This window comes from Astatotilapia calliptera, chromosome 8 (genome assembly GCF_900246225.1).
Source record: "Astatotilapia calliptera chromosome 8, fAstCal1.2, whole genome shotgun sequence".
NCBI classification, from domain to species: Eukaryota; Metazoa; Chordata; class Actinopteri; order Cichliformes; family Cichlidae; genus Astatotilapia; species Astatotilapia calliptera.
The window spans coordinates 10,215,814-10,233,056 of record NC_039309.1 but is presented as its reverse complement, the minus strand read 5'-3'; the positions used below and the strand labels follow the sequence as shown (position 1 = coordinate 10,233,056).

General features: G+C 41.0%; 2 protein-coding genes across 10 annotated transcripts in view; one reads left to right on the top strand and one right to left on the bottom strand.

Moving 5' to 3' along the window:
- insyn2a (inhibitory synaptic factor 2A) overlaps positions 1-12,931 on the bottom strand; it is a 31,454-nt gene extending 18,523 nt beyond the window's left edge. For 5 of the 6 annotated variants that reach the window (XR_003273219.1, XR_003273220.1, XR_003273218.1 and 2 more), the window contains exon 1: positions 668-4,793. Coding sequence is in view for 3 of the 6 variants with exons in the window: in XM_026178425.1 (XP_026034210.1) it covers positions 668-1,935 (1,268 nt within the window). In the remaining 3 variants the exon portion in view is untranslated. Of the gene's footprint in view, positions 1-667; positions 4,794-12,368 lie in introns of those variants that run through there. The other variant, XM_026178426.1, reaches the window with a different exon arrangement.
- Positions 1-17,243, top strand: part of dock1 (dedicator of cytokinesis 1) — a 204,248-nt gene that overhangs the window by 117,253 nt on the left and 69,752 nt on the right. The window lies entirely within an intron of this gene.

Here is a 17,243-nt window from a genome sequence, read left to right as displayed (position 1 = left end):
AAATTACTCAATTAATAAACTGAGAGAGCGTTGCTTAGCACTGGGTTTGTGAATGAAGGTGACATACACAATGGCAACATGTGATTTAAAGCATGTACGTAATGCAGCAGCTGCACCATATCTAAGGAGAATTGTCACAAAAGGGCATTGCACTGTAATAGCACTGCAGGGCACATCCAAGTGAAAGCCACATCACTACAGCTACAATAATGCTCTTTTGGTGCCTCAGTCAAGGCTCTGCTGAGCAGCTGTCACACTTATAAGATTTTTACTGTAATAAAGAAATAATGTGTCACACCAACATTGTATTTTTGTTGTTGATACTGAATCATGAACGTGTTATGTTTCTCTTGTTTTGTAATATATTCTTCTCTCAGTTTTTATCTGTAGATTTATAGCATTCCTTTGTGGCTAACATAAGACCCGCGTCAGTGTACGTTAAGTAGACAACTCTTGCTAAACCAATCAATAGATGCTTTTGTTGTTTGTTTTGTCTGTGTTGCGTGTTTTGTAATACATCTGTAGTTCCATAATTCAGCCATGGTTGGCCACTGAGTCATTTTCAGTGCTAAATCGATCTTTGGGACATCAGTGGGACCGGTACTGTGCATCTGCAGCAGGGAGAAATAATCGTGCATCTGTACACGATTCGAGTGAGATGGCTTACCCTTCTCTGTGGGCCTCTCCTTTTTCCAGTTCCTGGATGACCCCCAGCAGCACCTTGATGGTCTCTTGGCTGGAGCTGATGAGATTTTCCATGGCCTGGAGCTGTGCTTTAACGTCCCCGTCCTGATTCATAGGCACTATTTGCTTACAGGCTTCCTGCGTTTGGTCGGTTGGTGTTCCATCAGCCTCACCGCCTATGCAGGGTGACAGAGGTTCCTCCATGCCCCGTATAGGCCGGGCAGATAACTGCCCCGTGTGGCACTGTGCCTGTGTTTTACAGCCTCCACGGGATCGTGGTAACGTCTCACTCGACAGCCCGTTGAGCTGCAGGCCTTTCTTTCGCTTGCTCCGTACAGACGGACTGTCCAGGCACTCCACCTGGGTGAGGGAGTTCCAGGCGATGGGGCCCGTAACCTTGGAGGCCCTGTCCGGCAGGGTTCGGGATGAGCCTTCCTCCAGATTGAGCAGCTGCCTCTTGGCCGAGCGGTCTGTGTCGGCCTCCCTGTGTTGTAATCCTGTTCTGGCTTTGGAAGGTATGCTGCAGAGCTGGTACTCTGCCTGTGCTCCAGGTCCGCTTCCTCTCGGTGTGTCTGCGAGGCAGTCTGTGTCTGCAGTGCAACTGAGCAGCAGAGCATCAGAGCACAGGCCATCAGGTGCAGTGTGCTGCTCCACTGTGGCAATGCACTCATTAGTATGGAGCAGAGCCCTGGTCCTCAGGACTCCGCTCCCCCCACAGGCCCCCTCCTCCTCCTCATCTAAACCCTGCTCAGGTGCCTTAGACTGCTTCACCTCCATGATAAAACCGTTATTCTGACCTTTATAAGTTTCCACGGCCGCCACATGCTTAAAGGTATGTCCTTTTTTGCGCTCGAAGGGAAACGTCTGATACCGTTTCTTCAGGTCGGGTGACGTCTGAACACCTGTGCTCCTTGTGACGTTAGGAATCGATCTGCGTGCAGGGACAGTCATGTATTTGCGGTATGCCACTTTGTATGACATTGGTTTGCCACTTTTCCCCGCTGCCTGCAACTCCGCCTCTCTTTGCTCGTTCTGCGCCTCGCAGATGTCCTTGAAACGCACTTGCAAGGCCTTGTTTCTCTTCCTCACCTGTCGATTGGCTTCCAGGGAATACTTTACCTCCAGCGCCAGCGAAGTGGAGGGCACGGGCGCTGCCTCCGAGTCAGACTCTGAGTTGGTGAGCATGCATTTGCCACCCTCCTTGCTCACCATGTTTCCTGAGAGGCATAGAGGAGAAACACTGTTAATCATCAGTAATGAGGGGCTTAGACAAAGACCCTTGCCTGACTATTACATCCCACTTGATAAAACACACATTCTCTCTTAGCTTAGGGAGAAGGGAGGAAACGGTGTAATTAAATAGAGCTAAAGGTATATGATTTAAAAAAAGCTTTTATCAGACACTTCACATTAAAATGAAACAAATAGACATTTTCAGTGAATATCTTTGAAAAGCTGAGGTTGATATTTGATATGCTTTCTTTTCTTCTAGAGCTAAAGGTGCAGCTTAAACTATGGAAGTCAGTTTTTCATATGCATGTACTGCAGATTTCGTTCCCTTTTTATTTCTTTTTTTTTATTGCCCGATTTCATGGCTCTTTTATGCTTGGCAGTTATTTACTGTTTATTTGCTGAATCACAACTCAGTTTAGGCTGTAAGGGTTCCCCAAAAATTATCCTATCAAATTTCCATGATACATTTAATCGCCTCTGTGAAACTAATAACTCCAGTTTTAAATAATTTTCCTTCGTTTATCATTGTCAGTTAAAGTGTCTTTCATAACGACTTCCTCCTTTTCCTACCCCACTTTCTACATTTATGAGTATCTGCTGCTCTAGTTGCGTTCGCCTTTTGGGTTTGTATCAATCACCGAGCTTACAATATATAAGGATGATGTCTGATTTTCCTTTCCGTGGTTTATTAGCTTCAGCACGATTCTTCACTGCCTCACCTTTCCTGCTCATAGTTAATAATTCATTCCCTGAATATGAAAAGTAGTCTCTTTTCTGACTTAACTGAGAAAATGTTAAGAAAAACATGAGGTTGACATCTGCAAACAGACAACTCTTTGTCAGAACGCTGTACAACAAGCCTCTGAGGAGAAACAAGCGGAGATAACGAATTATCTTTCCTTAGTACCACAGGTATGGTAGTGGGATCGTGACTCTGCAGTGTGCCTCTGAGGCTCTGACAGAAATATATTTCACCTTCTGCCTCCTCATTTACAATAAGGAAACGCTCCACGCACTCATATAGATGCTGAATCAGATAGGCCAATTATCCTTCTCAGCTTATCTGCCATGACTGTTCTCTGTCACCAGCAAATGACTTCCTATTTCAAACCTGTCTGTTTACTTAGCTGGGAGCTACAGAACAGTTTTCTTTTTCCCCCCCATCACTGTCTTCTTCGCCATCATCTATCACTCCGTAATATTAAATTAGCACGCTGGGTCTCTGGCTCCATTAGGCGACACCTATTTTTTACTGTCTCACCTAACATCTAGCTTAAGAGTCTTGTCTACAGACATTAGTCAGTGGCATCTGTAAATGTGATACTTTTACAGTGTTATAATCATTCAGTCATTTTATGCAAAAAGGTGCCTCATCCTCAGTTGCTTTTTCCTGCAATGAGAATGAGAATTTAGTTTAGCTGTGAATTATATGTTACCCGTTACATCCTTCGTTTACCGGATATGTCATGCCATATGGTATAATTGTCATTATCATAGGCTTTTTTCATAAAAGAAGCTGATTTTGATTGAAACAGACAGATTGACACTCTTCCCTTGAAACTGGTCAACCCTCCTCCAGTTGTGTAATTGGGGAAGTGAGAGCAGCATGCACACATAGACAGGGTTGAGATGAGATGCTTTCTCCTGTGCAAACAGATGTCTGTTTGATTCTGAGCAGATGGATAATTACTGATGTGACCAAGTGACCAGGGAATAAAATCTAATGCAGTTTTTTGTTGAAAATGTATAAAAGCCCAGCACGGGGCATGTTGGTAAACTACAAAAATCCTCCGCTGTTAAGATACACTTCCCACTTTAACAGGGGTATATAGGGAGTAGCTTTTATTTACTGTGCATCGTTCAAGAGCGGATGTTATAAAATACTCCACAACAAAAGACTAAAAAGCAAGTAAGAGACAACAAAAGACAATAAATGCAGACAACTGGATAAAAATGTAAGGTGGGGGGATGCAGGATGTGAGAGAGAGAGATAGTTCTCCCTGCCCTTCACGCAAAGGCAGAGCGGGATTGCCTCATAATTCTCCATCGTCAAGAGCAGAATGTCAAAGGTCATGGATACTACAATTTTAGCCCCAGTGTCCCTTTTAAGAAAGGATTTCTGTAACCCTTCACATAGAAGGCTTTAAATATACATTTTGGTGCCGCTACATATAACCTGAACCATAAAAACATTATTATTATTATTACATACATAGGTCCACACAGACATTAGAGTTAAACTGTAGCCAAAAATAATGATTGAGAGATTAAGGATATGCAGGGGAGTTTTCAGCAGCTGATTCAGCCAACGTGATGGGCCGAGGAAATTTAGGAACTCTAACCTTAAACGTTTGTACGCCTCTGGCTTTATTAAAAAAAGAAGAAAAAAACATGCGATAATTAAAGACCCTGATCAGATGATTGCAGAAGAAAACTACTGCAATTAGTTCTTAGTAGCTCTGTTATACATGCAGGAACCTGGGAATATTTGTTTTATTAATAAAAAATGAATTCTGATTTTTACTTGAACCCAGTGAAGGGAAGGAAAAATAGGGATGATGTGCGAGTGTTAGGTTTTTTGGGGTTTTTTGTTTTGATTTTGTTTTCCATTCTGGACCAACTGATGTACACGTGAAATGAGCTGTAATAATCAAGACAGGACACAATTAATGTTTGTACTAAAAGCTCCAGATTTTTGGGTGCCAGTAAATGGTTTTTCTTTACTTTTGTTCCTCAGCTGCAGGCTTATAGGTACAGTGCAGGAACTATTAGTTCATTATAAGAAAAAAACATGATTATTTTACTCTCTACTGATCATATCACAATCTTTGTGTAATAGTTACATACGAAACGATAAATTTTTTCCAATCCTGCACTCATACAACACTCGTTGTGTCTCCTGATACTTTTTACCACATTTAAAAAGTCATTTAAAATTCATTTTAGTTTTATTTTTTAAATACTTTGTTATATTGTTGTTGCTGCCGCTCTTTATAATAACATATAAGCTGCTGTAACAAAATAATTTTGGGTAAAAAAAAAATATATATATATATAGACATTTTGTTAATATTTTTCCAGTATGTGGAAAGAAGAAATGATCAAGAAGAAGCCAGGGAGATCTTTGTTCAGTTACCAATGGAAACAAGTGTTACACTTGTTATCACAAAATGTCCAATTATAGCAAGTGTAAATCACATAAAGGCTCCTGACCCCTTTGCCATGAGGCTGATTGAGCTGTGAACATTCAGGAAGTTACAGGAATGTAAAGTGGAAGAATCGGTACAGCACCTCCCGGTGAATTATTTCCTCTCGTTATTACCCTGTTTATCCCACATTTAAAAACCAGCAACTGAACAAAGGCAGATAATATTTTTTTTTAATTCTTTTGACTACTTGCCATGTTACATTTATTCCCAGAATATATCTGTTTGCTCGCTTGGCTGTGTTCCATCACTGTCAAGAGACCTCTCCATGTTTGTTCAGTGGATGACATTTTCAAAGAGAGTTTAAATCGCTAACCTACATTCCCTCTCTCCAAATGAGGTCAATAAATACTTCGGTGGTATTAGCTAGGTCTAAATTAAACATTATATTTAATATGTGCAAATTTATGTATGATTACATTTCAAGATGTCACCCTGTTCTGAGCCATTAGGTAGGAATGTAGTTTGTCAGCACAAACAGCAACAGTGTTGCTTCTCTATTACTCTCTATTCCTCCTTTCCTATGCGGCGGCATGACAACGTGTACAGTTTTGTGATATTGTCTCATGTTCACATTTACATTTGATCATATTTGACATGTCAGCACAGTAGGATGAATGATGTCTTCCTGGCTCCCCGTATCTGATTTGTTACCCATTGGGTGCAGACACGGGCAGCAGCACTCGTATCTCCCCTCCAGCTGCAACACCACCCTCTGGCCTTTTGCATAAACAGGATGATTCAGCACGCAAGGCTGTGACAACTGCCTCTTTTCATATGGTGGCCCTGGTCCTTTTTTTCTATTTAGAAGCTAATTGGTGAAGTGACCCACAATTTTCTACCCAGACCCCCCCACCCAAAAAAATAATCAAAAACCCAGACCTCACAAGGTCACATGCGCATAGCAAAGCACACTGACATTTTAATACTTGACCTGGTTTTAGCAGCGCTGCTGTCATAGCTGTCACGCTGGCCCTTTAGGTCACCATTTGGAATTTCTAGGGACACAATCACATTTGGCTAAAAGCGAGCCCGTTGAGCATTGCTAGTCTGGGGGCGATATTCTTCCCTTTAACAATTATATTAAGTTCTGTAATGGTTCGAGGACAATCCAGGTTACTGCAGTAATGCAATTCATTATCGTGGTATGATAGAAGAAGTTAGATAGAAGAAGAGAAGTGGTGCGCTCAGAGCACGTCCTCGCTTACACAGTGCACCTTACATTAAATGGAACCCCAATATTTGCCCTATTTAAAACTTTATACAAGTCACTTATTTGCTGAATGGCAGCCTCCTAATTTTGCTTTTGCTCCCTGGGAGGACATCTTAAAAGGTGGAAATTTCCGTGTCCTGACTCAGCCTGGGGATTGAATGTTTACCCTAACTTCGAGCCTGACTAATTTTGTTTTATCGCTTCTGCTCTACTGACAGGAAAATTCATTAATATGGTATGCATCACAAAACCGGTGAATCGATTGAACGCTGGAAATGCGGCTATACATGTCAATTAGCTGCAGCAATGTAAGCATCCTATCTCGTTTAAGCATTTAATGGTATGTTTCTATTTTAGGGATTTCCAATCGTGCAGCTGAAACATACGCTCGGCAGAGAATGTAAAAATATTTTCCTGGCAGCTTGGAACAAGTAGTACAACTCTAAGCTATTTACTCATATAGTAAATGACTATATCCTTTTACTCTGAGACGGTGGGGCTTTTTAGAGCACTTAGTTTCAATTCTGAGAAATATTGATGTCTCCAGTTCAGTGATATTTTTTGTAAAGTATGCTTCCCTGTATGTAGCATTGATCTAGGAAAGGCTTGCTCATTTTGGGGTGAACTTGCATACACAGACTCAGCTCTCCACCCCATTCAGGACCTTTGGGATGAACTGGAACGCCATCTGCAAGCCAGGCCTTGTCACCCAAGCAACATCAGTGGCTGACCTTGCTAGAGCCCCCACGGCTGAATGACTGTTTATTCCTCCAGCCAGCTTTCCACATTTTATAAAAAAGCCTTCCCAGAATATCAATAATAGTACTTTTTATGTACATATTAATTTATATAGCTGTGTGCTTTGTGAGTTTTTCAGACTGTATGAGCTTGAAGTTTGGTATTGAATTGCACTGCAGTTTTACACTATTAAAAGTCATTGTGATCTCAGAGGCTGCTGAATGAGTGGCAGTATCATCACAGTCATGGACATTTTCAACTCTTTAATCTAGTTCCATCTACTCCTGCTTTGTTTCCCTGTTTTCCCCCCTCCACTGTCATAATTATACAGGGCTTAGTGGTGTTTTGCAAATTCTTTGATCTGCCTCTTAAGAGCAGACGGATTACGCAGTAAAAAGATTGTACTGGTAAGGTTATTTGACAGTGTGGGTTTATTGCTGGGCTATTATTTCCTGTCTCTTTGTGCCGTGTCATGTGAGCAGGCTTGGCTGTACCCTTGTTCATAGAGTGGGATGTGAGGAGGATTGACGGCTGGGTGTTTTGACAGTAAGTTGGTATTGAGGGAAAATATTAGGGAAGTGCATTTTCCTGGCATCACATGCAGGAAATCCTTTGTAAGTAAACAGTAGTTTACTGCTGTGCCATTGCACTGGAAATGGCTGGATTTTATGGGATTGGTTTCAGGCATGTTTAATTCAATGATGCTTCCTTCCATTATTTTTTTTTCTACATTAGTTATTATCTATATTATTATTTCAGCAATGAATAAATACTATCTGTAGGATATCTTAAAGCGTAATATAAAGGCGTATTTTCACTCCTGGTTACAAATCATGTTGAGTTTAAGGAGAACTAAAATTACACCCATCATCTTGGATAACATAGCTTGGCTTAAAACCAGATCTTCTTAAAGTGGACCGCAAGCCAAATGGCTGATTTAAAATGATTTAGCTTACTCCAATAGCAATGATAATAATATCTTAACTGCAGTATTTGTTTCGATGCCAGAATCCTGAAATTGTGACCGAACCAATCCAGATTTGCTGTTGATCCACGCTGATCACAATATCCTTACTTTATATTTCTGCAATAAAAAAAGCTATGTTTGCAATACATATGTTATTTTTATGCATTGAGGTTTTTATTTCTTCCACTTAATGATCCCAAAGTAAACCATGTGTAAGTAAGACATTATATACACATGGTTTAAGTATGGTGCTAGGAATAACTCTCACAAAAGAACATAGTGTACTCTATGCTGGCCTGCTGCTTATGTGGATCTTCTTATCCTCGGCCTGTAGCCCCCAGACTTTGTATCCTAATTATTTTTTACGCACTCTGTCCCTGCTGAATTGTACTTAGTTGGCTTTGCGTTGTGCACACTCAGGTAGGACCTTGATTAATTCTCAGAAAGTCTGTCTGTACGTCACAGGCTACTCTAGAGGGAGATCAGACCTCAGGATCTATACTGCAGAGACTGCCCGGCCTAATCACAATACATCATTGCCTCATCACCTTTTTTTCTTTACCACCTTTCTGCAGAACATTAGATCTCTTTTTTTTGTCTTCATCCCCCTGTTTTGTGCTCGTCTTCTCGTTGCTTTCTCTGTGTGTTTTTCTGTCTCTTTGCCTTCTAGACTGAGGTTTCAAAACTGATGGGTAACTAGAGAACTCCCCTGCTGCTTTCACATTCCTCATTGTCATCCCTAGCAAAGAAAAAAATACCCACACATATACACAGCTACACATGAAGATGGAAAAGACGAGAAGAAACAGGTGCAGATAGAAAGAACATGGGGCTTATACTCGGTTCGGATATTGCAGATTGAACGTGGGTAAAATAGAGACAGAAATGAAAGGGGAAGATGAAACCATGGAGAAAGATCCATCAAGAAGAATAGTCAGAAACCACAGAGGAAACAACAGCTAAAGCCATTCTGTCTTGTGTCATTTGGTCAGCTCAACTGAATCTTAAAAATATTGTGACGACAGTAACATCAAAGCAGTGTCACAGAAAGTGAAACTTGATATGTTCTTTGAAGAAAGTTTTATGTTTTATGGATTTTCACATAAAAAAGAAGGTTTTGTGAGGGTATATTTCACAGCACTGACGTGTGATGAGGCAAACAAGTTGGTTTGAGTGACAGTGTAAATAACTATTAAGGTAATGACTAAATACTTGGGACATTTGTGGTTTTGCTAACTGTTCTGGATACAGCAGGAACTGTGCATACGATCTTTTGACAGATGTTAGCTGGTGAACAGAAACCTTTTTAACAACAAAACCTAAAATGTTTACAACACATTTGCTTACCTTTTCTTATAAAGGTCAAAATTTGGGGCTTTTATGTAAATGAAAATTTAATATCTGGATTTTGGGATGTTGGTCAAACCTGTTTTACACCAGATAAAAACAAGAGAAGGTAATTTCTCATAATTAGTAGACTTGTTAATTAAATATGAACTTTATCCATATAATATATAAATACATATACAAATTTATATACTTTTTCTAAGGGAAAGTCCTTGCTGATTTCAGCAAAACAATGCCGAGTTTCATTTGGCATGCATTACAACACCATGGTCTGTTAGTGTTACTGGCCTCGAATCCAGACGCGTCACACAATAATTAAAGTTATGAAAAAGTTATGACAAAATGATGAACGAGACCCCAAACTTTTGAGAAAATCTGATATCAGGAGAAAACAGGAAAATATTTCTCTTTCAGAGGGTCTTCTCAGTTCTCAAGCTCTTACAAAACACTGTCAAGAAGAAGAGGTGATGTAACACAGTAGTAAACATGGCCTTGTCCCAGCTTCTTCTTTCTTTTAGCATGCCGCTCGCAACAAATTCAAAAGGCTATATTTAAAAAAAACAATAAAATGTTATAATATTTGGTGTGTTGTCTTCCACTATTTTCAGGTTTTACATGATTTGTAAATCACTGTAGTTCCCCCACTGATCACCATAGTGAATAACATTCCTCGTCTTGTTACAGTACAGTGTTATACTGGGAAACATTGATCCTGGCAGTGGATAGCACTTTGACACATACCACTCATGCAGACATCACCCATCAGACTCAGCACATCCCCAGCTGCTGAGTGGGCCTTCAAACTGCAGAGTTTCCAATAACACTGAACATTTCCTACCCCAAGAGGTGCCCTTTTAAATCCCTGAGGAGGTGAAGCTGTAATTGGTAGAACAAAGGGCAGCTACACAATATTTAGTTGTTGGTTTTAAAGTTTTGTCTCATTTTTGCCTCAAAAAATCAAAAAACTCCTCTTCTCCTGCAGATGAATAGGAAAGCACATGTTTCACACACACATACACTTGCAGCAACACTTAGGTGAGATCAGGTGTGAAGTGCCTCCTTCTGTATTCATGTGATGTACAAAGTCAGCCACACATATCTACACACGGTCCCATCTTCAGCGACACACACACACAGTTCACCCAAACTGCATTACGTTGCTGTGGTCCTCCCAGTGAAAATACTCATTCTTAATGAATAATCCTATTAGCACATGAAAGGTAACATCTGGTAACATAGGAGAGTCATTTGTTTTCTGGATGAATGAGTACCCCTCCCAGTGAGCGGGGTGATGGGAGGTGAATGCACACTTCACCACTCGTTTGGAAACGCGTGTACTTTTTGCAGGCCACCTCTGTTTTTTGTTTTGTGTTTTTCCCCTCCCCTCCCTTACCATTTCTCCCTTTCTGTGTGCACATGTAAAAGCTTTAACTTTGTTCCAGCTTTAAATCTCCAGGAACCTCTCTGCATTTGCACTGATAGGACATAGGTGATGGCCTGAGCGTACTCCTGTCTCGTGTGTTTACGTGTGGCAGTTGTCCCTCTTTCTTTTTCTCTGTAGTATTAGAAGGTGAAGTGTTGCTTGATGTCTCCTAGAAATAAAGACTAGCTTTGAAGCGTTTGGCCATCGCATCCATTACTCCTAGACTGTCATCCCCCAGGTCTCATAAAGACATCAAGCGTCAAGGTTAAAGTAAGACAGCCAGTTAAAGTAATCATATTTTTTTGCTTTTTTTGGACTCTCACCTTTATTCCTACCCTGTAATTTCATATAATGGAATTATAAAAGCAAAGAGAAATTCAATATCCTCTCCTGCCTTATTCTGCTATTCCTTGCAGACAGTCTCTTTCCCCCTCGCTCTATATCTCTTTCTCTTTCTCCATCCATCTTTATCTGTTTCCCTCTGTCTTCTTCTTAGTGTCTGCTGAAAGTGAAATAGAGCATACAGGAGATTGTATCAGAGCGCTGATGTGAGCTGTGGTTAAAGGGGAGACGGAGAGCGATAGCAAGAGGTTTGTAGGAATGAGTGGGACTGACATGCGTTTTGTGTGGCAACTGAAGGACAGTTGAGATGTGAGGGCTCTTGGCAGCCCTTGTTCCCTCTCACCCCCTAAACACCGGCAACCCAGTGCCAACATCTTATCACCCCACACACACAAATGCACCAATAATCTTTAAGGAGATGGTGACTTCACCAACTCCATTAATCTAGATTAGTGTCCATTGGAGGTCCTTCATCAGGTGCAGCCAGCTGTGTGATGCCCAGCTTTCACTACGTGTTTCTCTGTGCTGCATGCTCCCTGCTTTTAAAACACTGCTGCAGCCAAACGTGGGAAAGCAGCTTAATGCAATAATTCACAAATTCTTAATTTGAACATCGATATCGGCGTGTTTTATGTAACTCAGCTCACTTAGCTGAGAGGAAATGCAGCATCATGCAATTCCTCATACGCAAGCACTGTTTTAGCTTTGTATGCCGCTTCAGTCAGGTAAAATGTGGTTCAAAATCCTCTTGGAAATGAAAAACTGACCTTCGAGATCTGATAAATGTCAGCAAGCATTGGCATTTAGTCCACCCCCTCCCCTCCCTCCAGACGCAAAATTAACCAATAGTTCAAATATTTTCATGTGTAAAGTTTTCCGAAGTGAGTAAATTGTCTGTTAAAGTCAGCACCAGCACATTCCATAAGCGCTCCCTGAATTTTCCCTTCACCCGAGCAGAGGCATCTGAGTGTAAAATCCATCTGAGATTTACCTCCTTTCATCTGTCACCCAGATTTGATATTTGATCATCTGACTAAAGAGAACATTTTGACTGAAAATATTCCTTATGGCTTATCCAGGGCTCAGTTCCTCTGAGCAAGCAGATTTCTTGGATTTCCCACTCCATAGGTTATATGAGCAGACTTCCCCCCCCTTTCAGATGCAGACTAAGAGGTGAAATGGAGGAGAGGACAAGAGCAGAGAAGAGCAACTTACCTCAGACTGTGAATTACTGACGTAAAGGATGTGATAGCCTAGATCCCTGGTTGTGCCCATGCATGCCTGTTTCCTCAGTAGATCAGAAGCGAGCTGGAAGAGGAGGCTATGCCATGGCAGAAGTTAAAGAGGACAGTCAGGCAGTGGCACGCAGGTGGAGCAGGGGCAGCAGTAGTTGGGAGTAGTTGTTGCACATCGGCGTCTATGATCCAGTAGCGTGAGCCTCCTCTAAGCCCGAGACAGAGTCAACACTCCCCCTCTTTTTTTCTTTTTTCCCCCCCTTCTCTCCACCCGGTCTCTTTTCGTCTTCTTCCCTTTCTCCACACGGTGTCGGCAGGGGCTTTCACTCACTCACACATGCATGCATGCACACACTCACACACGAGCAGGCACACACATACTGTGGCTGAACTCCGGACGGCTCAGCGACGGAGCCCACGCAGGCTGAATATCCCCATCGTGCCGCCGCAGTTCTGCTCTCTGGCTTTCTCCTCTATTCTGTTTGTCTGCCTCTGAGCCTGTGTGTGTGTGTGTATGAGTGTGTGTGTGAGTGAGTAAGTGAGTGAGAGAGAGAGAGAGTGAGAGACAATGAGAGAGAGAGAGAGAGAGAGATTAAGTGAAAGGGGGAGGGAACATGAGAGCGAAAAAGAGAGATGGAGAGTGCAAAGGGAGGAAGGGAGGTTGCAGTGGAGAAAGTAGAGCTTTAGTTTTGGCTACATCTATCAGGTTCGTGCACCATCCATTTATCTTATAATCTTATAAAGCAGTTATATCAGTGACATCACAAAACCATATGCACAGCTTTACCTCATATCCTCGAAGCCTTGCTTTGTTTGTCAGGAGCAGAAATAAATTCCAACTTTGAATGGCTTTGTTGAGGGCCACCTTACCTCACACACAGACCGATGTTTTTGAGATTTGTCATTCTTCACACCTGTGTTTTTGATTCTTTTGAGTTTCTTGGCATCCGTATGCTGATGCTTGTCATGTGTTACCCTTGAGAGTTTTCTTGCAAGTCCATTCACCTTCTGTCACCTCCCTACAGCTTTTTTCTTTGTGTGAGGGGAAAATTTCATTTGCTTTCCCTCCCTCCCAACTGCCTATTACAGAGCTTCTATTGCCCGTTCCCCTTTCAGGTATTTATCCATCTGTCACAGGAAAATACCAGTTTTCATAAGGGAATATGCAGCTTTATTTAGGCTTAATTGGATCTGTGGTGCATTTTGTATTATTTAGTTACCATAATGGGGAAGGAGGGAAATAATACACTCGGTGAAACCCTGATCATGTAAAAGTGTAGCCGTGTATGCTTGGTCGGATGTTTTTGGAGCCATAGCTCATCCTTATTCACTGACAGGGAAAACCCAACTTCTGCTATAAGCCTCAGGTACCATGGTAATGAGCTGCAGCTCTCCAGACAGCAGCTGCTGTGAAGTAAGTGTGCGTGTGTCTGTATGTGTGAGCATTTATATAAATATATATATTACAGGTACCAAAAGCAAATAAAGGGCACACATCTTTCCTTACCAAACAGGGTAAAGAGTCACTTCTTTCTCCGTTCATGCAACTGTGAAGTCAACATTTGTTACTGAGGGCTAGAAATCAATGATCAGGAGAAAATTTAAAATATGACATGAAATTTAAACAGTTGTAAAACGTTTTGAAATAATAACATTGATTTGTAAGAACGCTTCAATAAATGCATCCATCATTTTTCTTAATAAATGGATGTATTATGAATGAGAAATACATTTAAAACATTCCAAACTGATTGAATGAATCCATTTGTAACAATCTTTTTCTAGGCTGGAAATTAGAATTATAATTTAGTCAACTTCATTTAGTAAAAGCAAGTTTATTTAAAGCTATTCTATTTTTTTTTTTATCACACTGTTTTTCATGTACTGGATCACATTTAATGATTTTTATTTAATCATGGAAATACTTCCTGTGTCACCGTTAAATGTCTTTTATCCTTGACAGCAGGAACACAGTTCAGTTTCAGCCTAATGAGCCAAGTGGACAGCTCAGTCATTTGTGGCAGAACAGGCCCAAAGATTTTTATAGAATAAAAAGGGGAGATGTGTATGACAGTTATATTCAGTTCACATTTACATTCATCAGACTTCCTTCCCGTTGTTTATCGCCGACTTACGGCATCACAGCTCTCGCCGCAAAGTCCTTTATGACACACAAAAGAAAGTTTTGCTATTCTTTTTTCCCCCCTTTGCCTCATCTCACTTTTCTGCAACGTCACATAAGACACCCCTGCCTCCCGACTGACTGCACCTTCCAGGTGCTGAACGCTGCTCTCACAGCACGGTTTTATGAGTCTGGGTTCTTGTTTTGGAATGACAGTAACGCATCTGCTTCACAGCCTTGTTACTGCTCAGCCAAGCAGCGAAAACCTGCAAGTTTAACACAAAGAGAGCTGCATTATGTTTGTAAAGATTTGACCTTGGAACATCTCAGTTCTTGGAAAGTGTTTTAGATTTGAACCCAGGGTAATGGCATTTGTTTAATGGGTAGAACTCCTCTGGGAGATGATGTCTACTGTTAGTAGGAACAGAATAGGCTTTGCCATTTTCTTTTATTGGAATCTGCTCTGCGATCTGCTTGTGTAAGCAAACTGTTTCTCAGATGGATAAACTGGTGGCAAAGGACAAGTCGCTGGAGTGACTCTCCTCTCGTATTGATTTCATTACCTCAAAGCTAAATCCTCAGGGGCCTCCTGTTTGATGTCCTTGTCCTTACATGCACACTATAGACAGGACTGTGGTCAATGGAAAATCCAGACCTAGTTTTTTTGCTTAGCCTGTAAATAGATTTATAGATTGTGTGATTTGTAATTTTGCTGTGATTGTCTACTGTTGCAGTAAAATCTACTCTTTGCTTTCATTAGATAGAGTTCTGTTTTCCTTTTAATATTTCTTTGGATTTGGACGCTGATATCTCTAGAATTTGGCTACCAAATAACTGTACCTTTTAATAACATCACATGATGTCATTAAAGGTACATTGTATAAAATCTCACCACTAGATGTCAGCAGATTGCAGTTTGCAGTCAACTTTCTTACCCTTCCTCAAGTCCTAGCTACGGTGGCTGCATTAGTACAAACGTGTTTCGGTCATCCAAGAAAGATCATTGATACTAAAATTTAGACTTTACACCATAACGGCCGTGTGTTTCTACTACTGTGATTTTTAGGAAACCCAAGCCTAACACCAGCTGTTAAACTGAGATTCATCACTCATCCAAGTGCTACATCCAGATGAAAGGAATCAATCTTTTGCGATTTACTTACCTGAATGATTGAGCATGCATCAGCAATTACATAAATGTTACAAAACTAACTTAGAAGTTGTGCATATGTGGCTGGTCTCTAGCAACATACATAACTCGATTAGGCGGAACGACGATGTCCATCTCGGCCACTGTACTCAAGATGATGGGACATGGCAACATGGCAGCTTCTGCAAACCGATGCCCTCTTCTGTGTACTTTTAATGGTTTGATTCTAAATTTATGAGTATGTATTTGTTTGTTGGAAGACATAAGCACAAACCAATTTATGTATACGGTACTCTTTTTTTTTTTTTCTATTCAAAAACCTCAGAGAACAACTTAACTTTACCTTGTGAGAAGAGACAAAGTGATGAAAAAACCAAATGTTAGCATAGATTGGAAGGAGCAGTGAAATGCAATGAACTATCACCGTACTTGAATATATTTACATAAATTGTGGATTTTTGCTTTAACATTTTAATGTAAATTTGCCTCACCTTGTGGTCATACCTTTGTCCAGAGAGGTCACTGATTCGATAGGGCCGGATATCTTACTGTCACTACTCTCAATGATTTTTCTCAGGTCAAATTGCTCTCACACTAATTGCCAAACATTTTGTTAGCATTACCTTGTGGAACAATTGTTTGATTCGGTTCTTTTCCTTTCATTGTAATCCTTATTTACTAAATTTGATCAAGTCTTTTGACAGAAGACCTTACCTGTTCTTAAACTACACATTACCATATAGCATACTGCATACTAATTTAGATTAGTAGTCACCTCTAAACCCTATATACAGTTTTACACATTGATTATTTCGATCATTTCATCCTTAATAACATTTGATTTTTAAACAAAGTGTCAGGGCATCTGTGGTGTGTTTCGAACAGACTGTGCATTGTGAGCTTTAAAGCTTCTTCCAGAAATCTGTCTGATTTTCTGTCTCTGCCTCAGGCTCACTGACCACCAACAGCCAATTGAAATCGTGGACTGTCTTCAACCACATCTTTTTAAAAGCTGGTTTTAATCTTTAATAGCAAACAGTTTCGGGTCTCGTGGCATCAAAACATGGCAACATATTATTGACCTTCGCTATCCCACTCGTGCTCTAGTTCATCTCCGAATCTGTCACACTGACCAAGCAATGGTCGGTAAGATCTCATTCCTTTTCGGTGGATGATGCGTGTTTGGCAGTAGAGACGGGGCTTTCTTGTCAAAGAAAGTCGCCTTCATTCAGTGGGGTTCCCTATATAAATTAAGTTGTCTGTTCAAGGAAGTGTATTGGCTTTGATGTGAAAGTGCTTCCTCAAGCTTGTCTTAGCCGAATCCCATCTGAATGAATGAATTAACGGGTCACTTTCATGGCTGGCTGCCCAGGTTTTCTGCACATATTATCTACTGTCAAGTGTTTATCTGGACATCACCAAGCACCAAACCCACTGCTGCTGCAAAAAAAAAAGCCCAAATGAAGTGTGAATGGCTTCAGCTGGCTCTCCAACTTGTTTCCATTGGCTGACCCTCCTGCCTGCCACCTTGTTGGCCTGATGTCGGAGCCAAGCGGGTTAGCTGAATTGTGTAGCGGTGGCCA